Source organism: Camelina sativa, chromosome 1 (assembly GCF_030686135.1).
Source record: "Camelina sativa cultivar CO46 ecotype springtype chromosome 1, ASM3068613v1".
In the NCBI taxonomy this organism is placed as follows: Eukaryota; Viridiplantae; Streptophyta; class Magnoliopsida; order Brassicales; family Brassicaceae; genus Camelina; species Camelina sativa.
Genome location: NC_141880.1, coordinates 5,191,717 through 5,213,630, shown reverse-complemented (window position 1 = coordinate 5,213,630; position 21,914 = coordinate 5,191,717). Strand labels below are relative to the sequence as shown.

Below are 21,914 nucleotides of genomic sequence, written 5' to 3'. Positions count from 1 at the left end.
CACGCTAGCAGCTAAGAAACTTCGGATGTTGAAGAAACTAGCTAAGCTAAGGTTTTACCAGGACGACGACGGGTCTGGGCAGATTCCAATTGGGAGATGCTGAAACAAGGCTTTTTTAGGTTATCGTTTGGCATTCAACATCGCGTCTTCTCTATTCCATGGTGAGAGTTAAATTTTTTTACTCTACAAAATCGCCGAAATGAAGGAAAAATTCACTTTTGGTACTTGATTGTTTTGTATATGTTCTGTTGATTCCTCTTCTACTTTTATGGTGACTGTTACTAATTTGGACCCAAGGCATAGTTTTTAATCCATGTATCTGATATTTTGGTAGGGTGAAGAAGAGTCACTCTGTGCCGAGAATCTTGTGTTCTGGAGAGCAGCGGGAATGCTATTCTTCGGGACTGTTTAAGTATGTTCCAAAGAAATCTCGCAAGATTGGTGAAGATTTGACATCTCAGCCTGTTGTTGATTGTTCTGATAATAAAGGTAGATTGGATCATAGTGTTTTGGGATCTCAACTGAGTGGTAACAACAGTGAAGAGGCTATAGATGGTACCTTTTTGGATCTCAAGGATATAAACGTTGCTGGAAGTTACATGAATGTTGTGTCTAGTGATGACTCTGATGAAGGTATTGTCAATTTGGCCAAGGGTTTAAATGAATGCTAGTAGGTTTTGGCTTCAAACCAAGCGTATTTGAGTCCCTTGTTTCTCTTATCCTTTTGCAGAGTTGGAAGAAAGGAGCTACCAAGTTGGCTCTAGTTGGAATAAAGGATCAACGACCAGACAACACAAACAAGCTTATGATAAAGTCAAAGTAGATATGGAGGAAGCTGAGCAGGCTATGAGTAGCAAAGACGCCTGCAAAACCACGCAAGAGGCAGAGAACAGCGCCATTCGCTATCTCGGTTTAAGGTTTGCTTGCAACTTTGTTTTTTTTTTTTTTTTTTGTGTAGCTTCAGTTTTAAAATGTTGCAGAATGGTTTATTTCTCTTCTTCTTCATTCTTGTTAGTGTGTATGATTTCTTATCAACATCTTATTCTGCTTTTCTCCTTGGTACTAGAGCATATTCAGCAGCTGAGCTGAAGAAGAAGCTTATTGGAAAGAAATATCCTCTTGAAATTGTTGACAGAGTGATCAATGATTTTCAGATTCGGTAAGGTTCTTCTTGTTTTCAATGAGGATCCATAGCATCATGTGTTTGTTTTCCTTGATACCTAAGGGACTAGGTTGCTTTTGTTGTACCATTATGCGCTTTACCATTGATAGAAAACTGAGTAAGAAGAAGTCTCTCTTTCAACTTTTTGCTTGTTTTGTTTCAGAGGTTTTATCAATGATAGCTTGTACGCTGAGTCATTTGCTCGATCTAGATGGTCTTCTTGAAGTTGGGGACCAAGGCGGATCAAGCAAGTAAGAATTTCCATTCACATTTTTTTTTTTTTCGTGAGATAAGAATTTTGTCTGATCTTTCACTACTAAAGACAAGTGAGTATTTTGCGTGTGAATCAGGCATTGTTTAAGAAAGGCATAAGCAATGAAGACTCGGAAACGGCCATAAAGATGGTTTTTGAGAAAGGCCAATGCAAGGAAGGAGATGAAGAAGAAGAAGCAGAACCAAAGCATGGGCTGTCCAAGCAAGCAGTGGATCAGCTTTATGTTCAGGCATCGAAGCGGTGGCTCCAAGGCCGAGACTTGCCTATAGAAACTCGTAAAGCTAGAGTCATCCGGTGGCTTCAATACCGGGGATTTAACTGGGGTGTCGTTGCCCAGCTTCTGCAGCGGTTAGAGTCTACTCGTGAGTCGTGATTCATATTGTTACACATGTATCGTTTTGGCCCCTATGTTTTCTATTTGTAATATTGCCAACAAACTCACTCACTTGTTAAGTTCCACTCGATTAGTCTACCATGCAAAGAGTAAGTTTTATTTGAATTGGTAAATTTTTACGATTCTTTGATTTCTTAACCTTCTATTGATGCGGTGTTTCGTGGTACTTGTGGTGCACAACAATAATACGTTGCAGTGAAAGTTTTGATAGCTATTAAAAAGAGTAGGCCAAGTTTAACCTCTATTCATGCATCAATGTTATTGTGAACCCCACCAAGATCAACACTCACAGAATGATAAACTTTAAAACTAGTCATCATCAGAACTTAAAGTCGTTGCTGCTTAGGAAAAGAAAGCAGTTGAGATTATCTCAGTCTCAGATTAGAGATTTTTACCTTTTTGGATCCTTTCATGGGAAGGAATATCGAAGATGTGTGTAAACCGGGTATATGGATCGTTCTGATTTAGCAAAACCTTAATCAATTAAACGACATGCAATGCACAATTTTTTTCCTTTAAAAACCCCAAAACGGCACGGCGTCTTAGACAGTTAGGCGGCTAATGAGGAAAACGGCGTCGTTTTAGTCGAAATAGAGGTGTTTGTAACCTTCGACGCGAAAGCTATTTTTGTTTTTGGGTTCTTTTGGCTGTAAACAACAACAAAGGTTAAGAAGAAGAGTCTGTAGAGAGAGAGAGTAAGAAATCTGATGGGGAAGAGAAAAGTGCGTCGTTTCGCCGCCATGAATAGCACCGGCCGTCGTGTCAAGCTTGATCTTTTTGCGGAACCCTCTGGTATGCCTCTCATCGTGCTTCTTCGATTCGTTTTCTGCTCTTTTTGTTCGATGAAAGCTATTAGATTGATGGATTTGGGTGGATTCGATCTCGTTTCTTAATTGGAGAAAGCTAGTTAATGCATGAATTAGTGCGTGAAGCTGATTAAGATTGTATTAAGTTTATCATAGATTTTTTTGTTTGTTTAGTATATGTTGTTTTGATATATTTTTGTAGGAGATTTGGGTGGCTCAGATGTGCGTGATGGAGTTGAGCGGGAACAACAAACAGAGCCTAATGAGTTACCCAATTCACCTTCTTCTTCAGGTGGGTTCCATCAGCTATCTTCAAATCAAAACCTGCTATGTAGCCAACGACCGTAAAGTGCTCCACATGTTAATGCTGCAAAAAAAAAATTGGGAAAAATTCTTATTTTTTGTTCCAACACACATGTTATGTTTGTTTGTCCTCTATAAATTCTTCTCAGAGTAGAGAGTAGAGAGTTGTTGTGGTCTTGAGGACATCGTGTGTGACATCTCAAGTTCAGGCCAAGACACAGTGATTTTTTGAATGAGTTTCTCTATTTTGCAGCTTCAAGCTTTTCTGGGGACTTTCTTCTGGACTTAGCTCCCTAGCGGTTTGTATGTCTCTGGCTGTTTTTGGCTTGCTACGCTTAACTGATGGCTTTGTCATTTATTGTGACAGGTCGCTGAAAAATCTTCCTCGATGCTATTCTCGATTATTCTCTACTTTATATTGCTACCTAAAAATATCACATAGCTATTCTTCTATCAGTTCATATACTCAAGTCTAGGTCTGTAGTTAAAAGTAGTACGGCTTCCAAATTTTGACGCTTTCATTTTCTTGTTTTCAGGTCAGAAAACAGAAAACCCTTTGCTTTTACTTGGGCAGTACAGTGATGATGAGGTGGAAGAAGATGCCACTGCAGTTAGTTCCTTAGCCAATAAAAAAGAGCAGGTAACAACAACTAACTTATATATAACAGAGTACCAATGAGTGATGATGTCTTTGTTAGTCTTGATGAGTTTTATCTATACCAGGTTGATGGATTAATTCAAGAAGGAGACAAAGATACAAATGTTGGATCAGGTGCAGACACCACTATGCAGATGGCTGACCAACAGCAGACAGGGGAGGATTCTTCTGCACTTGAGTTTAGAGTTGAAGGAGAAACTGGTTTTGACACAGTGACTAACTCAACAATCTTGGATGGATTAAACAAGCAGACAGTTCCCTCAGTTCAAGCATCTGGCAGCGTGTCTTTGGAGCACCATGCTCCCACAGATGTTACTTCGCAGTGGAAGATGATTTTGCATGAGGAGAGCAATCAGTATTACTACTGGAATACAGAAACTGGGGAAACTTCGTGGGAAATTCCTGCAGTTTTGACTCAAACTGCCAGTGTATATGGGACAGGCTACAATGAGTCTGGGCCCATGGTTACAGATGTGTCCACCTTGATTTCTGGTGTTGAACCAAGCTATTTGCTACCCGTGCAAACTAGTTTCACAGGAACTGACTGTTCGACTTTTCCAACTGTTGCGCCGGATGAGAGAAACAAAAGTGAAGATCTATATGTCAAGAGTTTAAGAACTGATGGTCATCAGGTTGAATGTCGGACAGACTCTGTTATTAATACCCAACTATGTCAGGACGACCTTGCGAGGCCAGAAAATTCAGATCATGTGCATACTAACTTTGATACAGAAACGACTACTGACCTCCCATCTCGCTTGTTGAGTCAAAGCGAAGGCTTACTGGAGAAGCTGAGGTCTCTGAAGAGGTAAGCAATTTTAGTTTGCGTCTTCTTGTGTACATATGTTATATTATTAGGTAAATATGATTATCTCTAATAACTAGATTATCTCTAATAACTAAATATTTATAGGTCGCGTGGCAACTTTCACAGCAATGAGCAGATATCAAAGTACATTCTAGAGGTTGAAGTCAGACATTCTGATGTAAAGGCGCTCATATTGGATTCCTCACCTTTACTTTCTTTTTGGCTTCACACTGAGAAACAACTTAAGCGTCTCGAAGACAGTGTAAACGATGAAATTTACCAGCTTGCAAAATCTGCAGTAATGGATGAAATTGCAGAGACTAACAAAAGCCCTCCCAGAGAAAAGTTGGTAGCGGATGCTAATACAGAAAGTGAATCTGAGGACAGTGGGAGAGAAGGAGAGTTAGGTCAATCTGGAAAATCTCTTCATTCAGATGAATCAGCTGATGTGAGCGGGGATGGATCTCCTAAACACTCTCGAAGTCATCCAGCTGGACAGTCTGATATTATTCCTTCAACTGAAAAGGTTGGCTCCCCAGATGTTGAAGATATTGACATGGATGTTGATATGGAGGTTGAAGAATCAGTCCCAGTGTCTTATGTTCAAGTGATAGATGCTTCTGATGGTAAGATGGTCAGAACAGAGCCATCAAACCTTCAAACAGATGTTCCACCACCTCCCGGTGACGAATGGATTCCGCCGCCGCCGTCTGAGAGTGAAGATGTTCCTCTACCGCCACCAGACAGTTATAGTGAACCAATTCCTCCACCACCTGAAAATGGCGATGTTCCTCCATCTTTATCCAGTGACTCTCTGGGAGTTCCCTACAGCGTACCTCAATCTTATATGCAGCAATCTTCTGATTATGCGACACAATACAGCTTATCCTATCCAGAATCCAATTATCAATATATTGGCAATGCTGTTGCTCTAGATCCCAACACTCAGTTCTATGGCCATGGCCATGTTGACGGATCGCAAGTTTCTGTTCCCCAGTCGACATATTATTACGAAACTGTTCCTGGTACTAGTGAAGTAGCTCCTGCAGCTGCCAGTGCCAGTGAAGCTTATTACAATTACAATGGTGCAGCTCCGCTGTTTCCTGTCATTAGCTCTGTGCAGTCATCGCTGCATCACAGTGGAGTTGCTTCTGCTAATTACAACATTCCAAGCAATTCTTCTACAGTTGCAGTGCCTAGTTCAAGATCCAGCGACTCCGCTGAGATTGCATCTTTGGGAACTGCTTCTCAATCCACAGACGTTACAGGTGGATCGTCTCTGTTAGCAAAAGCTCAAACCAAAGGTATGATAATTCTTCATTGATCTCTAATCATAGTTTGAGCGTGCTCTGAGTGTTTTGCTTATAAGTCTTTGGCTTTGGTAACAGTGAAAAGGCCTAAAAAGCGGACAGTGGGTGCTACTACATCCACATTGAGGTCAAATAAAAAGGTTTCGAGTTTGGTTGACAAGGTATGTTATTTATTTCTTGAATCTCGTGACGAACAAACCCCCTTTTCTAGATTATCTTAGATCTAAAACTTAAAAGGTGTCTCCTCCACTTGTGCTCAGTGGAAAGCTGCGAAAGAGGAGCTAAACGATAGTGAAGAAGAAGAAGATGATTACGGAATCCTTGATAGAAAAAGACAACGAGAAATCGAAGAATGGAAATCCCGACAAATTGCGAGTGGAGAGGCTAAGGACAACGCAAATTTCCAACCCATCGTTGGCGACTGGTTAGTTTCTCGGTGTAATGCCTAATTTAATTTATCTCGTCCTCCAGTAAAACATGAGTTAATGTGCTTGTATGATGTGATTAGGCGAGAGAAAGTGAAACGGAAGAAAGAACGAGCCGAGAAGTCTCAGAAGAAAGAACGAGCTGAGAAGTCTCAGAACAAATCTGACGAGAAGTCTCAGAAGAAAGCTGACGAGAAGCAGCAAAAACCTGATCTAACCAAACTCTCCACAAATCTTCCCTCTGGATGGCAGGTTAATTATGTTGTCACCATTTTACTAGTGTTTGTTTTGTATATAGAAACGCGCAGTCGCTAAAACAATTTCACTTGTCTCTCTCTCGCAGGCGTACTGGGATGAATCTACCAAGAAAGCTTACTATGGGAATACAAGTACATCTCAAACTAGTTGGACACGACCCACTACCTGAATCTCAACTGCTTTCTCGACCCAATTTTTACTATTTTTTTCTGAGATACATTAGTTTGAGATTTTCTTCTCTTATCATAATGTAAATTTACTACACAGAGCTAGTGTTGTATGTACCATACTGGTGGATGCACCTTATTTTCTATTCGAAATGATTATTGTACTATTCCCAATGCTAATGTAATACTATTTATAATTTGTTCTCTTTTTAATACTCTTTTGACTCTTAAGAAACTTTTTATGTTGTGTGTTACCACGAGTCTCCAAGCCTATTCTCTCAAAGGGGACGTATTGAGTGATAAAATTTGGAAACTCATTTTTTTCCATCCGTTCAAACTTAACGTTTTAAACGACCGACTGGCGTCGACTAGATAGGTGGCCAGAGACGTTGCTGTTCAAATCTCTAACCTTGCCGGCCGAACGCTAGACGGATCTCCTCGGGTACTTCAACGTTTTAATCAATTTCTCCCTTTATCCGGCATGGAAACAAAAATCACGACACTTGAATTTATTTCATTTGTGCAAACAGCAAAGTGAATATCCAGATATTTCTCTACTTAATGCATTTTTTTTGTTGGTATATACACAGACACATACGAGGAATTTAAATTGATGAGAAAGAAAGCACATTATATATTGATGATCACTTAGGAGAGGCAGAATTAGAGTCTCCAACCAACATGGAAAGGTTTGACGGAACGGATATGCCACGTGACATCCCAAGTCCAGCGTTACGACGGTGGTAACGGCATCTGAAGGAGCCAGGGTGTGTCGTTGGCGCGCATAAACAGTTTTGCCTCACGCTTGATGACTTGATCATACCGACTGAGCCACCACCACCACCACGAGCACTTGTACGTGGAGACATGTTGTAAGCTTCTTGTCTTTTAATGTCTTCTTGTCTTATGTCTTCTGTCCCCTTAAGCTTGATCTTCATCATCATTCTCCTCTTTGCTTCTTCCTCTTTCCCTTCCATTTGTGTTTTTCCTTCTTCTTCTCTTTCCTTCTTCGTTTCTCTACCTTTTTACGAATAGAGAAAACTATAAAAATAGTCGGAATTGTGAAACTGAAGATTAGTTTTTTTGTAGAGTTAAAAAGAGACGTTAATGTAAAAACCCAATATGTGCCTAGAAATAGTATGTGTCCTTACTTCGCGGTTCTGAATGCCCGAGATTGTCGTTTTCTTTGCAGTAAAATCGTTATTTACATAGACATTTTGGAAAATCGTTTCTTCATTTCAAAAATAGATAGAAATGAGTTCAGACTTGGGAGGACAATATACAACCCCTTTGTTACCAAAACATGCGAACCTACGATGCGCCATACTGCTAGGATCGGCCTTAAATTAAGTACCAATTTCAGTTATCAACTTTTCAGTATTTTGTCAAATCTATTAAATGTACTGTACAATCATATTTCACTCAGTGTTTTAAAAATATATGAAGTTCGTTTCTGAGAGAAAGAATCAACTTCTTATATAACTCATTAGACGTCATATTCATTTGTTGACTTTGTCCAAGAATCGAGTCTTTGTTGTTTGCAATAATATACATATATGATATATATCCCATTGTAAAACCATATACACAAAGTGCTATACATTTAATCGTTTAGACTGCAATCTAAATCGCATTGATAATAAAATATCGATAACAAAGAAATTCAAAACATATAATGTATATGTGACACTTGCCCAAAACGCAAAGGAAACGAAAACCATATGAACAATGATTCAGATATATGATTGTTTGACAAAAAAATTATATATATAAGATGATTTTCAAAAACATTAAAATTGATTTTAAATAGTTTTAAAATACATACAAATTACGAAATATGTCCAATTTGTCGTTAGAACCTACGCAGTTGACAAATATATACTTACACATGCACAAGCTATAATTAATCCACAACTAACTGCCCTTAAAACTTTGTTCGGAACAACAAAAATCTACGGAGATAACAAGAGACCACATAAAGCATTCAGGTTGAGCTCTAAAGAAATATGAATGCACATTTTGCAGAGCTTCTTAAGCTAATTCGTATGATTGTGCAAACTAAGCTAAGCGAGTGATTAATCATCTAACAAGACTACCAATAATAAATAGGCTTTGTCTAAATCAATCTTATGGCAGTGAGAAAACAAGCTCCAAACCCAAATATGCTAAAGTCTACATAACACAATCTAAGTTAAGAGATAAGACAACACTTGAGCACACTAAAAGATGTCTCTAATAAAACTTTTTTGATGATCTTCCTGTCCTTAGAAATCTTTCCTGATGTTGGCGCTACATGATAGCTCTAGTTTCCTCTAGAATGCACCTAGAGTGATTGGAACAATCTAGAGAAACCTGTGAGAGAAGCTTCTATAGCGTCTACTGATTGGTATTACCTCGGCCCTATCTTGCATACGGATGGTATCGACTACTGTTACTATAACCCCTCCCATATGGACCACCTGCTCCTTCATAACTGCCACCTGGGCCACCAGATTCAAATGCACCACCGTAACCTGGCCCACCATATCCCCCATAGCCTTCCCCTCCTCCACGACCATAACCTCCACCTCCATAACCTCCACTGCCATATCCCTCGCCACCAAACCCACTCCCATAGGGTGCAAAACGACTAGAATAGCCAAGGGGTGGTTCACTCCGGTAACCTCCTAAATTACCACTCCCATAACCACCATACCCTCCTCCAAATTCAGGGCCTACACTACCAGGTCCACCACGACCATACCCATATCCCCCAGCAAACCTACTGGTAGGGCCTCCATGTGACCTAATGGGACCTGGAGGACCATAGCCTCCATCAAAACCCCCGTAAGGCCCACCATACCCGCCATAATTATCATTAAAAGAACGACCTCTAGGGTGACTACCATAAGAAGGAGGTGAACGGTTTGAAGATTTCTTTGGTTCAGCTTTCTTGATCTCCACCTACAACAAAGTAACTTAATTAACCTAGCTATGCTAAGGATGCAAACTATAACAGAGTACTTCCTAGTTTACTGTGACAACCTCCTTACACTTGGTGGGAAGCTAACGGGTGGGAAGCTAACTAAGTTAAACGTTTATAACGAAATGAACAAGCAGAAAAATTCAAAATGAAACCAAGATATAAATAACTTCATGTACCACCACAATTCTAGGCACCATTTGTACAAGCTTACCTGAGTGTCTGCCATATCGATCATGTTTCCTTTGGACAATAATTCATCTACGACTTCTTCGCTGTCAAAAATCACGAAACCAAAACCTCTGGACCTGTTTGTTTCATGGTCTCGAATAATCTGGTGCTCCACCACGTTCCCATACTTGGCAAAGAAGTCCTTAAGCTCATCTGATCAACAGAACAGACAACTTCGATAAGCACAGAGAGCCAACATAGTCTCATGGAAAAAAAGTAAGAATGTGGCAAGAGGGAGATATACCTTCTGTAACAGTGGAGGGTATGCCACCAACAAAAATCTTCTTTGTTTTGATATCCTTGGCCTGATTGCCACCAGCACCTTTCGGAATAGTCCTTTTGATCTCAACCTGTTCCATTCAATCAAAACAAGGAAAAAGTATTGATCAAACAGAGGTATCCTACTTGAAAAAAATCAATAACAAATTCTTGAATCCATAAAATACATCAATCGAATAACATAGTGTAGGGAAATAAAAAAAGAGAGAAGGTGGGGTGGGGGTAAAGAGACCTGTTTGCCATTGATGACATGATTATCTTCAATGACTTTATCAACAACAGAAGAATCGGCATAGGTGATGAAACCAAAACCCCTAGGTTGCCCAGTATGTCGATCACGCATAATGACAGAATCTGTAATCTCCCCGTACTTGCCAAAGTGCTTGTTGAACACAGCTGCAGTAAACATCAACATGATGAGCAAGGATGCTAAATAAAACAACACAACAGGCAAGACCTAGAACAATCCCTAAACAAACAGAAGAGACTTACTAGTAGTGGTGTCTTTGTGCAAACCTCCGATGAAAATTTTCCTAACAAACACACAAATCGAAACAAAAAACATTAAAAAGCCACAGATCAGGAGATGTCTATCTAATTTGTTTCGATCAACCTACGGATTGAAACATGCAAAGAGGAGGAGGAGTAAAACGTACCCTGGACTAGCACCATCGCCGGATTGGAAATTATCATTACGAGATCTGGAACCCATGGCGATTCCTAAATTCAGTCAGTGGTGATTCTGTTTTCGAATTGAGGATCTTCCGACAAAACTCTCCGAGGTTAAAAGAAGATCGAGAGAGAGAGACAGAACGCTAGGGTTTTGCTTATCGGACAAGATCTGAGATAATCTTTTTATTAGTTCGTGACTTCTTTGTACTATATATATATATTATATTTTCCTTATATTCGGACCTTAAAAAAAAAAATCAAAAAAGGAAAAAAATTAAAAAGTTACGAAAAGAAAAAAGGAAAATGTTGACAGTGGGATTTGAACCCACGCCCTTTCGGACCAGAACCTTAATCTGGCGCCTTAGACCAACTCGGCCATATCAACTTTGGTGTCGGTCTTTCCTGTATTATAATATTTCAACGAATAATAACAATCTTAATTTTTAAAATTGGGAATTAGTGATGTAAGCGTATAAAAATACGGAGAGAAAGAGAGGTTTGTATTTTAGCTAGAGGTTGATTAATTTATACGGAAATAAATGAAATAATACATTTATACAATATATATCAAGTACTACATAGTCGTATGTTTCAAGTCCCTCTCTGCCTGACCCATACCCATACCCATACTCTCTCTCTCTTCTCCCACCCCTTCCGCTTCCCTCTCTCTCTCTCTCTCTCTCTCTCTCTCTCTCTCTCTCTCTTCTCCTACCCCTTCCGCTTCCCTCTCTCTCTCTCTCTCTAATATACCAACATGACGAGCAGCAGAGGCGATGGCGGCTCTAGGGTTTCGATTCCGGCCGATCTGCTTAAAACCATTCAAAACATCAGAGAGGTTACCGGAAAACAACATTCCGACGAGGATATCTTCTCTATCTTTAAAGAGTGTTTCAATGATCCACATGAGACCACTCAGAAGCTCCTCTATTTAGGTACCTTTCTTCCTTTACAACAACGCTTCACCATTTGTTTTTTTTTTTTTTTTTGTTGATTCAGCGCGCTTTCTTCCTTCCTCCCTTCTAGGGTTTTGTTTGATCTTTGTTTTGTATGAAACACAGCCCCTTTGTTGATGGTTTAGAAGATATTGTCTTGTGCCTCTCAATACTGCAATTTTTTTTTATGAGATTTCGATTTGGTATATAATATGCTTGGAATGTTCAAATAAGGAATATTTTTTTTAACTGATTTGGAATATGCAGATTTTGGGTTCATATGATTAGGGGAGGAGCTCTCGTTTTTAAAATTGGCCTATCTGTCTTAATCACTGCTTTAAATCTTTACCGTTTAGCTTTTTAGATGATGAAACTGTGGAAACAGGATTTGTTTTTAGCTCTGATTTGAGTTTTTAGTATATGGGGTTTGGGATTTTCTCTACTGTTTCAATATCAACGTTATGAACGTACTGTTGATAACTGGCATGTAACTCATATGTTATTGTGACCACCTTTTCAGATACATTTCATGAGGTGAGAAGCAAACGGGAGAGAAAGAAAGAGGTATATGTTTCCTCTTTTTTTGTTTTTAATCCATTCTTTGTAGAAGCATGATTTGTGAATTAACCTTGCAACCCTAAAATTATGTGTTTATCACTTGCTCTAGTAGCTTACATTATCCCGATTCTCTTATCCCTATGTGTATCCCTGTTGCAGAATTTAGTACTAAATACACAAGGAAGGATCAGGACTAGACGGAGGAGCTTTGCTTCAAGTTATACAGGTCATTCTAGTTTATGTTCTTTTACTTCTAAACGTCTGTGCTATATTTCCTTTCTTGATTTAAGCTCTTTGTTGTTGATTTGCAGATTCCAGCAATGGAAGAAGTGCAGCTTTTAAAAAGCAGAGTGGAGCTAATCACATTTCTGGAACTGTTTTGTCCGCTCCCAACAATGCAATAAACGATACAAAACCTTCTTCCATCAAGTATTCATACTTATCCTGTCTATGTCTTTAAATACCCTTTCTGTATATGGGTTTCCTAAAGCATTATATTCTTTTGCAGGTCCCCTAACCCTATAATTTCTCCAAGTGGAATCAGTAACCATAAAATTCAAGAGGCTTCCATCTCCCCTGTGAACAAGGAAGTCACAGAGGAACAGCCTCTCTCCAAGTCTACTTCTTCTTCTGAGGATGTTGTTGAGCCGGATAAGTCTAAAGCAAGTACTGTACCAGTGGCTCTATCCGATTCTGTTGTAAAAAACGACACACAATATACTGTAGATGGAACTTCTCAGATCTCACAGCAATCATCTATGATTGTCACTTCTAATTGCAGCCAGTCAGAGCAAGGTATAGTTGCTCTTTATCTATGTAGCACTATGTTCATTCTGTATTCTTCTAGATAAGTTGTGAATGATGCAGATTGTTTCCTGAGTTCAGTTGCTACCTCTTATTTGATTTGACCTATGGTTTTTTTGGAACAGTCGGTAAAAGTGAAGCTGCGGCCAATAAAGGCAAGAGTCAATCGGTTCTCGAGTCCGGTGTTGGTGAGCGGTCGCATGTAACATTTCCTGTCCACCTTCAGGTTGCCAAAATGCTTGAAAATGGTCTAACATTTGGGAGTTTCGATTCCAATTTTGTGAAAGAGGCATCTTCTGACAATTGTACTATTGGGTGTGATGACTCCAATATCGAGTCTTCTCATGGGACAGCAACTAGGTTGGTACTGATTATAACTTTTAAGTTAATCTTACGGTTTTGCTTGCTGTATTCTCCTGAATTGCTTTAACTGTCTCAGATGAGTGAGTTTCTGATATGACAATGAAATGGGGTGTTTCAATACCATTATTTGGTTTGCAGGAAAGATATATCAACGATTTCTCAAGATGAGGATCATGAGATTTTAAATTCAGCATCTGAGACTGAGCTATCATTGCAGTCAGATCAAACCCGTCACCCTGTAGAAGGTTCGGAAGGAGATAAACCACTCACAGACACTCATCAGGTTAGTTATGTTCAAGAAGCCCCATACAGTGTCATTTTTGCGTCATGTGCTTTTGCCTGAATATTTACATACAAGCTTAATCACTGTCTTTTATATTTTGTTGATAATTGCAGGCCACAAATTGTGATGCTCAACCTATCTCCTATCCTGATCAGTATTCCATAGCAGCCTATCAACAGGCAATGCACCTTTTTAGGCAACAATTCCCTCTAGGTTTTTTCCCTTACGGTCCCTATCTTCCACCCTTTTATATGCCGCATCCATACATTCACCAGTTCGTGAGCCCAAACGGGTACCAACAACAGTCTTACTTACCGCCTGGAGATGATGCTTCACCACCTTCAGGGGTTAAAGTCCCTCTCACTCACATCAAGTCAGGAAGCGACATTGGAAACTCCCCACTTACCACAATTCCATCTCCATATGATTTGTACGCCTTCAACCACTTCCCATCAGCAGCCACTGTAATCTCTACCAACAAAGAAGAAAAGAAGGAAAACATTAACTCAACTGGACCACTGGTTAGTTTGTCTCTGCCTCCTTCCTACTGTCATTGCATGTTATGCTATACTTCTTTTAACAGGGCTTATTGTATATATTGGCTGAACAGAGTCTAGCCAATCTGCAGGCCAGTCCCATGTACAACTTACCCTTTCAAGGTCAACCATTAGCTTTCCCAACCATGCAAGCTGGGTTTACGGGAATATACCAACAATCACAGCCCATTATGGCGCCTCTTACTATATCTGCGAGGACTGAACCCATAGGACCCTCACATATTACGAATCAGCAACCTCAAGCTGCACTAACAAATCAGGGGAACAACTATTAGGTCAAGGAGAATTACTAGAAAGATGCATATTCAGATTGGTAAAAGAGATGTTCAAGTCTGGATTTTTGAGTGATTTTGTGTAAATACTTAGGATACATCATCCCCTAAGAAGAAATTAGTGTGTGGGCAATTTGAAGAGGAGGGGGGTCAAGAGAATTGGTGCCGTTAGTTTTCTTGTTTTTGTGAGAACCACAAACAAAGTCTAAAGGATCAGTTTATCTGTGATTCTTCTGAATTTTTTAATACAGACAAGTGATCAGTTTATATGAGCAAGTGGAGCATTTCATACGTGGCCCAATGTGATCTTCAGTAACAATTCAGATTGGTAAAAGAGATGTTCAAGTCTGGATTTTTGAGTGATTTTGTGTAAATACTTAGGATACATCATCCCCTAAGAAGAAATTAGTGTGTGGGCAATTTGAAGAGGAGGGGGGTCAAGAGAATTGGTGCCGTTAGTTTTCTTGTTTTTGTGAGAACCACAAACAAAGTCTAAAGGATCAGTTTATCTGTAATTCTTCTGAATTTTTTAATACAGACAAGTGATCAGTTTATATGAGCAAGTGGAGCATTTCATACGTGGCCCAATGTGATCTTCAGTAACAATAAGTAAACCAATTAGATAAATGTAAATTATTTTAACCCACCTCATCAGTAATGACTATTGATATTGATTTCATTTCATTTTCTCCTTGTGCAAGTCAACACATGCATAATTAAAGAAACTCAAATTCATTCATACAAAGACATTGAAAGAATGTGGTCTACCAAACTAACACCCTGATAAACAGAGAGAGAAAGAGAACACAAAAAGCAAGAAAGTTTCAGGTTTGACACAGTTGATCAACACACTTCTTCCATTATATAACACAACCTTACATTCAGATTAATCTTCTTGTGATACAAGCATAAGAAAAACCATGGAGATCAGAAGAACAACAGAAGAAGTTGAAGAGAATCATGTAATGCAGATTACAGGAAGCAATGGCATAGTTCATAACATGGAGTTCATGCCCCAAGCTTACCTCAGAAACCAATACTCATCTGAGATTGACATTGATGAAGAATTCGTTTCCTCTTATCCTCTTGAAGACGCCCCTATTCCCATCTTTCTCAAGGTTTCTCTTTCTCTCTCGGTTTCGATTTCTTTCTATGAGACAAAGCTGATTGGTTTTCCTCTTTACTTAACTTGCAGTTTGAAGATGTTGAGTATAAGGTGAGAAACAGCAAGGGAAGCTCAACAAACCTGGTGAAAACAATGGTGTCAAAGGTGGTAACACATACGAATCCGGATCAAGATGGGTACAAGCACATTTTGAAAGGCATAACAGGAAGCACGGGCCCTGGTGAGATCCTTGCGCTAATGGGTCCTTCGGGTAGTGGCAAGACAACTCTCTTGAAGATAATGGGAGGAAGATTGACAGATAATGTCAAGGGGAAGCTTACCTATAATGACATTCCTTACAGTCCATCTGTTAAGAGGAGGTTAGATAGAATCCTGAGTTGGATACTTCTCCTAACCTGAATATTATTATGCACTTATCTTTCAGTATTCTCCAGAATTGGTTTCGTGACACAAGATGATGTTCTGTTACCACAACTTACTGTGGAAGAGACCTTAGCATTCGCTGCGTTTTTAAGACTTCCAAGTAGCATGAGCAAGGAACATAAATACGCCAAAATAGAAATGATCATTAAAGAGCTCGGCCTTGAAAGGTACACTTTTTTACTGGAATTAGCTAGAATAATCCAACTTATAGTGAGTGAGAACTCGTATACTTTGTGCTTGATGACGTCCAGACACATTTCTTGTAAAAACTAAACTTAATTTTCATTGAAACAAAAAAAAAAACCATGAAAGATGCCGTCGCACAAGAGTTGGAGGAGGTTTTGTCAAAGGAATATCAGGTGGAGAAAGAAAAAGAGCGAGTATAGCATACGAAATTTTGGTAGATCCTTCTCTGTTGCTTCTGGACGAGCCAACTTCTGGACTTGACTCCACCTCTGCCACAAAACTTCTTCATATTCTGCAAGGAGTAGCTAAGGTATCAGCCTTTCTAGCTTTTACAATGCAAATAGATTACTAGAAAAATAAGTTCTTGAATGATACGGGAGAATAAGAACCAATATGTCTTTTTCAGGCAGGAAGGACAGTCATCACGACAATTCACCAACCATCAAGCAGAATGTTTCACATGTTCGACAAGCTCTTACTGATCTCAGAAGGCCACCCTGCCTTCTACGGCAAAGCCAGAGAATCTATGGAGTATTTCTCATCTTTGAGAATCTTACCTGAAATTGCAATGAACCCAGCAGAGTTCTTGCTAGACTTGGCAACGGGACAGGTGTCAGACATTAGTTTACCGGAAGAACTAATGGCTGCCAAAACCGCACAGCCTGATTCTGAGGAAGTACTAGTGAAAGTAAGGATCACATTAAGTCATAGACTATATAGTATATACGAATGTATTAAGAGTTATAATGGGACTCAATCCTAATGTTGTGATTTTGCAGTATTTGCAACAAAGGTACAAGACAGACTTGGAGCCAAAAGAGAAGGAAGAAAACCATAGAAATAAAAAGGCCCCAGAGCATCTTCAAGTAGCAATCCAAGTGAAGAAGGACTGGACGCTTTCATGGTGGGATCAGTTCTTGATTATTTCCAGAAGAACATTCAGAGAGCGGCGTAGAGATTACTTTGATAAGCTAAGGCTAGTTCAATCACTTGGCGTGGCCGTTGTGTTGGGTCTTCTATGGTGGAAATCAAAGACAGACACAGAGGCGCACCTTAGAGACCAAGTAATGAATGAAACTACATAATTTTTGTGATTATACCATAGTTATATAAGCCTACTAACTATCTGGTAAGCTTGTAGGTTGGTTTGATGTTCTATATTTGCATCTTCTGGACATCTTCATCCCTATTTGGAGCAGTATACGTGTTCCCCTTCGAGAAGATCTACCTGGTGAAAGAAAGAAAAGCAGACATGTACAGACTTAGTGTGTATTACGTATGCAGTACACTATGTGATATGGTGGCACACGTTTTATACCCAACATTCTTCATGATCATTGTCTACTTCATGGCTGGGTTCAATAGGACGATCCCCTGTTTCATTTTCACCGTGTTAACAATACTACTGATAGCCATAACTAGCCAAGTAAGCAGAGAACATATCGAGAACGTGTCTCCCTATCGAACTTAAAGCATGTTTTGTTTTTTCCAATGTAACTGCAGGGTGCAGGAGAGTTCTTGGGAGCTTCAGTATTGAGCATTAAGAGAGCTGGTATGATCGCCTCTTTGGTTCTAATGCTATTTCTTCTAACAGGAGGTTACTATGTTCAGGTAGCAAACCTAATAACTTAGAACATGGATTATTCTTTTTAGTGAATCATAATAACAAGCTGGTTAATAACTGTTTACGCTCAAACAAAAAAAGTGATGCACTTTTGAATTCGAAATGCAGCACATACCCAAATTCATGCAGTGGTTGAAGTACTTGTCCTTCATGCACTACGGCTTCAGGCTGCTTTTGAAAGTTCAATACTCAGCGGACCAACTTTTCGAATGTGGGAGCAAAGGCGGCTGCAGGACATTGCAAAGCTCATCATCCTTTGACACAGTCAACTTGAATGGCGGTTTGCAAGAACTGTGGGTTCTGCTAGCCATGGCATTCGGCTACCGTCTCTGTGCATACTTCTGCCTTCGCAAGAAAATAAGCATTTGCCATCTTTGATAACAAAATGTAAACCAGAAAATGACAAAAGAAGTTCATACAGCTGTTTCCAATTTTGAATTCTCGTGGTTTGAGTGATGAAAGATGACTAAACTAGAAACAGAGGGAGTCTAAATGATCTGAAATGGTCTTAAATTAGATTATAGTGTCATTTTCACGTTTAGTGTTATCATAATCAATATTCAGGAGAGAAAAGAGTGGCAAAACCTTCATCTTGTCATAAGACATCAAAGCTCTTTGATCACATTTATATGCCTCTCTTCCCCTTGCGAACCTTCTCCATCTGAATCTATATGATTTCTTACTTGTCTAGTTCTTCTACGACTGCACCGGTTCAAGTACAAATGCCTTCACCTATTTTTTGGCAGCAAGTCACTGCAAGCTTTAAGCCAAATAATGACAATGAAATTGCAGTGGTTCTTTGCCCAAATTACGGAACACGAAATTTTATTTTTAAATTCGTTCATAAAATCAGCATATATAGATCAATGTATGTTCCAGTATCATTAGATCAATAATATTAACACCGCAAGAAACATCATCACCTACTACATTATGATGATTTTTAAGCTGGAAGGGGAGTGCATAACACTACGTTAACCACTATAGACTCATTCCCCAGCTTTAACAACCTTCTGCTTCTTCCATTTATAAGCAGCTTCAATAATCTTAAGATTCGTCGTATGTGATTCTTCTAGGGACAAGTAATCAATGTATTCTTCATACCTGCCAAAGATTCAAACAATTTTTTTACATTAAGCTTTAGCATTTGTACCTCACATTTCAAAGATAAACAAATCGGTGAATTATATGTATGCAATGCTTACTCTGTAGAGCCGTCTTCGCCACATGTCGGCTTTCTCTTCTTGAGCTTCTTAGGGAGTTTTGATTGAACGACACTAACATCCCCAAGCTTACCAAATCCCGTCTCCATGTTAAGCCAATCCTCCAAAAGCGTAGCACGCTCTTCTTTCAGCTCCGGTGTGGAGTCTTTGTAGTATGTGTTGGCTCTATCAAAGATCGCTGAATAGAAGAAAGAAAATACAACAGAACAGAAATAAATGATAAGAAAAAACAGTCAAACTTGTCACAAGGAATCATCAAAATTCATGATATAACATGCAGCTTCAAACCTCTGGCACGTCTGATGCTGTCTCTTTTGCATTCAATAGCATCTTCTTCTTCCTCGTCTTCTTTGTGTTCCGCAGCAGAAGCTTCAAACTTTGCAAAGCTAATCCACACCTTGCAATGCTTTGTACGGTCCAAGAGTCGCTCATATAATTCACGTGTCCTCTCTAGTTCCCCTTATGATATCTCAAAATCAATGTACGTCCGCCACAAACAATATAGAGAATTTAATGATCCAATCATTTCCAAAATCTGAGAAACTTTCAATTCTTTGGATGCTTTAGAATGAAAAAATTTACCTTCCATAGCAGCTCGGGCATGTCTAAAGCAGGCTGTGATATTGCAAGTTCGAAGATAGCTCTAGCTCGTTCTGTTTCAGCAAGAGACATCTCAAACTCAGCATAGTTTCTCCAAGCATAGCAATTCTCAGGAGACCATTCAAGATAACGCTCGTATATTTTTCTACATCTATCTATGTTTCCCAACCGGAGTTCGATCTCAATGTATTTCTTGAATATCTGTTTTGCAGAAAAACAAAGCCATCCCAGTAAGTAAAAGATGAGCAATAATGTAGACCATTTCCAAATTAACCGTTGTCAGACTTACCTTGTTTTTTGGAGCTTTCCCAATCGCATTTCCTAATATCTGCCGTGCACCCGTGAGATTCAATTGCCTGATTTCATATTGTGCAGCGAGCAACCATATTTCGGCAAAAGAAAATTTGGTGTGTGGGATAAGCTTGAGGCATTCTCTGTAAAGTAAACACTAAACCTCCATTAGTGAAACGTAGATGAATGTAACTTCAAAATTTTCAGAATACCTGTAAACATTTCGGGTACGCTCCACATCCTCGGTCTCAATCTCTTCATATAACGCATAATTAATCCTACACCAGTTAGTCACATCAGTGTCAGTGGTTGAAAAAACCGCAGAACCATGTATGCCACAAAAGAAAAACAACAAAAGCTTTCCACAGAATGCAAGAATCTGTATTAGTAGATTATTTAGTGACCTTAATGTGCTAAAAGATAGACAAAGATGATAGAACTAATAGCGGCCTAAGAAAGCCAAACCCCAAACACAGTGAAGTTACACGAAGCTAAACTTAACCTTCTTATGCAAACCTTGATCAACATAAGGAGTGATTACCAAAATCTGTAAAGGATGTGGATAGAATAAAACTCACCAAAGATATATGTATCTTCGCCAGTATCGTTTCTCTTGGGCAGGTGGGACATTAGCAATAGCCCTCTCATAGATTTCTCTTATCCTATCCTTGTTATTTAGAGTCTCCTATAACCTAATGTAATCAAACCACAAATCATAGTTCAAAGGGCTCTTCCTCAGTTCATCTTCATACTGAAACTTTGTTTTGCCAACAATGGCGTCCTCAATCCCTTCCTTATCACCATATCGCTTCTCAAACGCCACAAACTTACTGTACAAAGTTTCAGCTCTTACTTTAGGAATACGATCAAGAGCAAACTTGTAGATGAGCCTAGCCCGTTCTACTTCCTTGCATAGTTCTTCAAATTCAGCAAACTCCACAAAGAGAATCTCTGCTTCGTCTTCATCGTATGCAAGCTCCTTCTCCGCGCGTTCGAACACTTTCCTAGCAAGCTCAACTTGACCAAGCTTCATCTCAAACTTTGCATATCGAATATAAGAAGAAGCATTCGGATGACAAAGAACAAATCTCTGATAGATTGATCTAGCACGTTCGATTTCACCATACCTAAGTTCGAATTTAATAAAGCAGAGCCAAGCTTTTTGATCCGGTGACCAATTCATCCACCGCTCGAAGATCTCTCTAGCTCCGGCGATATTGCCAAGTTTCTCTTCCATGTAGACATACTCATTCCAAAGCTGGTCCACTCGAGGGAGGATCGTAACAGCACGATCCCAAACGTTCCTCGCAAAGTTGACAAACTCGTTCTTCATCTCAAACTCGGCGTACTTAACCCAGAGCGTCTGGTTCCGGTAATCTCCTGCTTCTAAGGCTCGTTCCCACACGCTACGAGCACGTGCGTAATCCATCTGCGATTCTTCCCACTGCGCATACCTGACCCAAATTTGGGTGTTCCATCTCCCCCGGCGGATCTGGTCCTCGAAATCCTTCCGACGACGGAGTCTATAGTTGGAAAGTTCAGCTGAATCATTAATTGCCTGCATAGGCTGACGGATTTCAGCATCTTGCCTCTCTAGGGCTTCCCTAAGAATTTGCTCGGCAGTGATTTGCACCGGAGCCGGTGTTTTGTTTTTTACCCCCGTCGTCCGTGGAAGCTGCACTTCCGCATCGTTGCGGTTCATGTACCCTAGTTTACGGTCGGAATCTTCGCCGGAGAGCATGACGATCGCGTTTTAGTTTTGGAAAATAGGGACGGGGGATTTTTGAACACAAAAATATAATGGCTTGTTAATGGGCCTGAATACGTAAAATTCAGAGAAATTTTAAAAAGACCAAAGGCCCAATAGAGAAAGACAAGTCAATAATGACCTTGGCGCTGATGGAGAGCATTAAGCGAAGAAAGTGCGTGGGAGGATGGATCAATGTCAAAGGAGTGCACAAGC

The 21,914-nt window shown here is 39.7% G+C and overlaps 6 protein-coding genes, 1 long non-coding RNA gene, 1 other non-coding gene and 2 pseudogenes across 16 annotated transcripts; 4 read left to right on the top strand and 6 right to left on the bottom strand.

The window, feature by feature from the left end:
* The first annotated feature begins 3 nt into the window (after positions 1-3).
* LOC104777648 (uncharacterized) lies at positions 4-1,943 on the top strand. Its single transcript, XM_087451531.1, is given in 6 exon segments — positions 4-161; positions 335-662; positions 664-917; positions 1,067-1,159; positions 1,326-1,413; positions 1,513-1,943. Coding segments are annotated over 6 exon segments (1,125 nt in total). The 5' UTR covers positions 4-96; the 3' UTR covers positions 1,810-1,943.
* A 368-nt stretch (positions 1,944-2,311) lies between these two features.
* Positions 2,312-6,773, top strand: LOC104704597 (uncharacterized). 5 transcript variants are annotated; one of them, XM_087500748.1, is made up of 10 exons: positions 2,442-2,622; positions 2,839-2,928; positions 3,193-3,242; positions 3,476-3,579; positions 3,663-4,405; positions 4,511-5,709; positions 5,794-5,876; positions 5,976-6,139; positions 6,224-6,392; positions 6,484-6,773. In XM_087500748.1, exons 5-10 carry the CDS (start codon positions 3,726-3,728, stop codon positions 6,565-6,567), a joined length of 2,379 nt encoding a protein of 792 aa, XP_087356874.1. In that variant the 5' UTR covers positions 2,442-2,622; positions 2,839-2,928; positions 3,193-3,242; positions 3,476-3,579; positions 3,663-3,725; the 3' UTR covers positions 6,568-6,773. The 5 variants fall into 5 exon arrangements, with proteins under 5 accessions (XP_087356761.1, XP_087356874.1, XP_087356787.1 ...); XM_087500661.1 differs by having other exon boundaries at positions 3,193-3,306; XM_087500635.1 differs by having other exon boundaries at positions 2,312-2,622; positions 2,839-3,306.
* Positions 6,774-7,049: 276 nt separating this feature from the next.
* LOC104774231 (uncharacterized) lies at positions 7,050-7,542 on the bottom strand. Its single transcript, XM_010498887.3, has one exon. It carries the CDS (start codon positions 7,540-7,542, stop codon positions 7,210-7,212), a length of 333 nt encoding a protein of 110 aa, XP_010497189.2. The 3' UTR covers positions 7,050-7,209.
* LOC104704590 (heterogeneous nuclear ribonucleoprotein 1-like) lies at positions 7,050-11,059 on the bottom strand. Of its 2 annotated transcripts, XR_015590658.1 has the most exons (7): positions 10,694-11,059; positions 10,530-10,570; positions 10,270-10,433; positions 10,003-10,108; positions 9,742-9,911; positions 7,717-9,508; positions 7,050-7,606 (listed from the first exon to the last, which is right to left on the bottom strand). XR_015590658.1 is itself a non-coding variant. In XM_087500783.1 (6 exons), exons 1-6 carry the CDS (start codon positions 10,747-10,749, stop codon positions 8,966-8,968), a joined length of 1,080 nt encoding a protein of 359 aa, XP_087356909.1. In that variant the 5' UTR covers positions 10,750-11,059; the 3' UTR covers positions 7,050-8,965. The 2 variants fall into 2 exon arrangements, 1 of the variants encoding a protein (XP_087356909.1); XM_087500783.1 differs by having other exon boundaries at positions 7,050-9,508.
* Positions 11,014-11,094, bottom strand: TRNAL-AAG (transfer RNA leucine (anticodon AAG)). Its single transcript has one exon. It is a non-coding gene; the product is annotated as a tRNA-Leu (tRNA).
* A 152-nt stretch (positions 11,095-11,246) lies between these two features.
* Positions 11,247-14,769, top strand: LOC147949560 (GBF-interacting protein 1-like). The gene is made up of 9 exons (XM_087451515.1): positions 11,247-11,641; positions 12,162-12,205; positions 12,359-12,425; positions 12,511-12,628; positions 12,708-12,994; positions 13,129-13,363; positions 13,505-13,649; positions 13,763-14,170; positions 14,260-14,769. Exons 1-9 carry the CDS (start codon positions 11,464-11,466, stop codon positions 14,479-14,481), a joined length of 1,704 nt encoding a protein of 567 aa, XP_087307641.1. The 5' UTR covers positions 11,247-11,463; the 3' UTR covers positions 14,482-14,769.
* Positions 14,770-15,172: 403 nt separating this feature from the next.
* Positions 15,173-18,427, top strand: LOC104777609 (ABC transporter G family member 26-like). Its single transcript, XM_010501888.3, has 9 exons — positions 15,173-15,596; positions 15,674-15,963; positions 16,039-16,194; positions 16,340-16,523; positions 16,620-16,901; positions 16,993-17,277; positions 17,355-17,639; positions 17,717-17,824; positions 17,946-18,427. Exons 1-9 carry the CDS (start codon positions 15,399-15,401, stop codon positions 18,213-18,215), a joined length of 2,058 nt encoding a protein of 685 aa, XP_010500190.2. The 5' UTR covers positions 15,173-15,398; the 3' UTR covers positions 18,216-18,427.
* On the bottom strand, positions 16,891-18,597 carry LOC147949559 (uncharacterized). The gene is made up of 4 exons (XR_015558041.1): positions 18,423-18,597; positions 17,953-18,178; positions 17,532-17,587; positions 16,891-17,441 (listed from the first exon to the last, which is right to left on the bottom strand). It is a non-coding gene; the product is annotated as an uncharacterized LOC147949559 (long non-coding RNA).
* A 48-nt stretch (positions 18,598-18,645) lies between these two features.
* LOC147949558 (pre-mRNA-splicing factor CLF1-like) lies at positions 18,646-19,785 on the bottom strand (annotated as a pseudogene). Its single transcript, XR_015558039.1, has 3 exons — positions 19,349-19,785; positions 19,043-19,238; positions 18,646-18,941 (listed from the first exon to the last, which is right to left on the bottom strand). The product of XR_015558039.1 is annotated as a pre-mRNA-splicing factor CLF1-like (transcript).
* LOC104777599 (uncharacterized) lies at positions 19,724-21,732 on the bottom strand (annotated as a pseudogene). Of its 2 annotated transcripts, none has more exons than XR_015558034.1 (4): positions 20,530-21,732; positions 20,164-20,229; positions 19,950-20,108; positions 19,724-19,861 (listed from the first exon to the last, which is right to left on the bottom strand). The product of XR_015558034.1 is annotated as an uncharacterized LOC104777599, transcript variant X2 (transcript). The 2 variants fall into 2 exon arrangements; XR_015558029.1 differs by having other exon boundaries at positions 19,950-20,094.
* Positions 21,733-21,914: the final 182 nt, after the last annotated feature.

What these genes read in the sequence shown, in the direction of transcription:
- LOC104704597 (XM_087500613.1), top strand. Translation starts at nt 2,538, where the DNA reads ATGGGGAAGAGAAAAGTGCGTCGTTTCGCCGCCATGAATAGCACCGGC. An exon ending in CAATTCACCTTCTTCTTCAG is followed by an intron (nt 2,929 to 3,475) that starts GTGGGTTCCATC and finishes TCTTGTTTTCAG; the next exon opens with GTCAGAAAACAGAAAACCCT. An exon ending in AGCAAAAGCTCAAACCAAAG is followed by an intron (nt 5,710 to 5,793) that starts GTATGATAATTC and finishes CTTTGGTAACAG; the next exon opens with TGAAAAGGCCTAAAAAGCGG.
- LOC104774231 (XM_010498887.3), bottom strand. Translation starts at nt 7,542, where the DNA reads ATGGAAGGGAAAGAGGAAGAAGCAAAGAGGAGAATGATGATGAAGATC.
- LOC104704590 (XM_087500783.1), bottom strand. Translation starts at nt 10,749, where the DNA reads ATGGGTTCCAGATCTCGTAATGATAATTTCCAATCCGGCGATGGTGCT. An exon ending in GGCGATGGTGCTAGTCCAGG is followed by an intron (nt 10,571 to 10,693) that starts GTACGTTTTACT and finishes TGTGTTTGTTAG; the next exon opens with GAAAATTTTCATCGGAGGTT. An exon ending in ATGTCATCAATGGCAAACAG is followed by an intron (nt 10,109 to 10,269) that starts GTCTCTTTACCC and finishes TGAATGGAACAG; the next exon opens with GTTGAGATCAAAAGGACTAT.
- LOC147949560 (XM_087451515.1), top strand. Translation starts at nt 11,464, where the DNA reads ATGACGAGCAGCAGAGGCGATGGCGGCTCTAGGGTTTCGATTCCGGCC. An exon ending in TTGCAGCCAGTCAGAGCAAG is followed by an intron (nt 12,995 to 13,128) that starts GTATAGTTGCTC and finishes TTTTTGGAACAG; the next exon opens with TCGGTAAAAGTGAAGCTGCG. An exon ending in CACTCACAGACACTCATCAG is followed by an intron (nt 13,650 to 13,762) that starts GTTAGTTATGTT and finishes TGATAATTGCAG; the next exon opens with GCCACAAATTGTGATGCTCA.
- LOC104777609 (XM_010501888.3), top strand. Translation starts at nt 15,399, where the DNA reads ATGGAGATCAGAAGAACAACAGAAGAAGTTGAAGAGAATCATGTAATG. An exon ending in CTATTCCCATCTTTCTCAAG is followed by an intron (nt 15,597 to 15,673) that starts GTTTCTCTTTCT and finishes CTTAACTTGCAG; the next exon opens with TTTGAAGATGTTGAGTATAA. An exon ending in AGGCGCACCTTAGAGACCAA is followed by an intron (nt 17,278 to 17,354) that starts GTAATGAATGAA and finishes GTAAGCTTGTAG; the next exon opens with GTTGGTTTGATGTTCTATAT.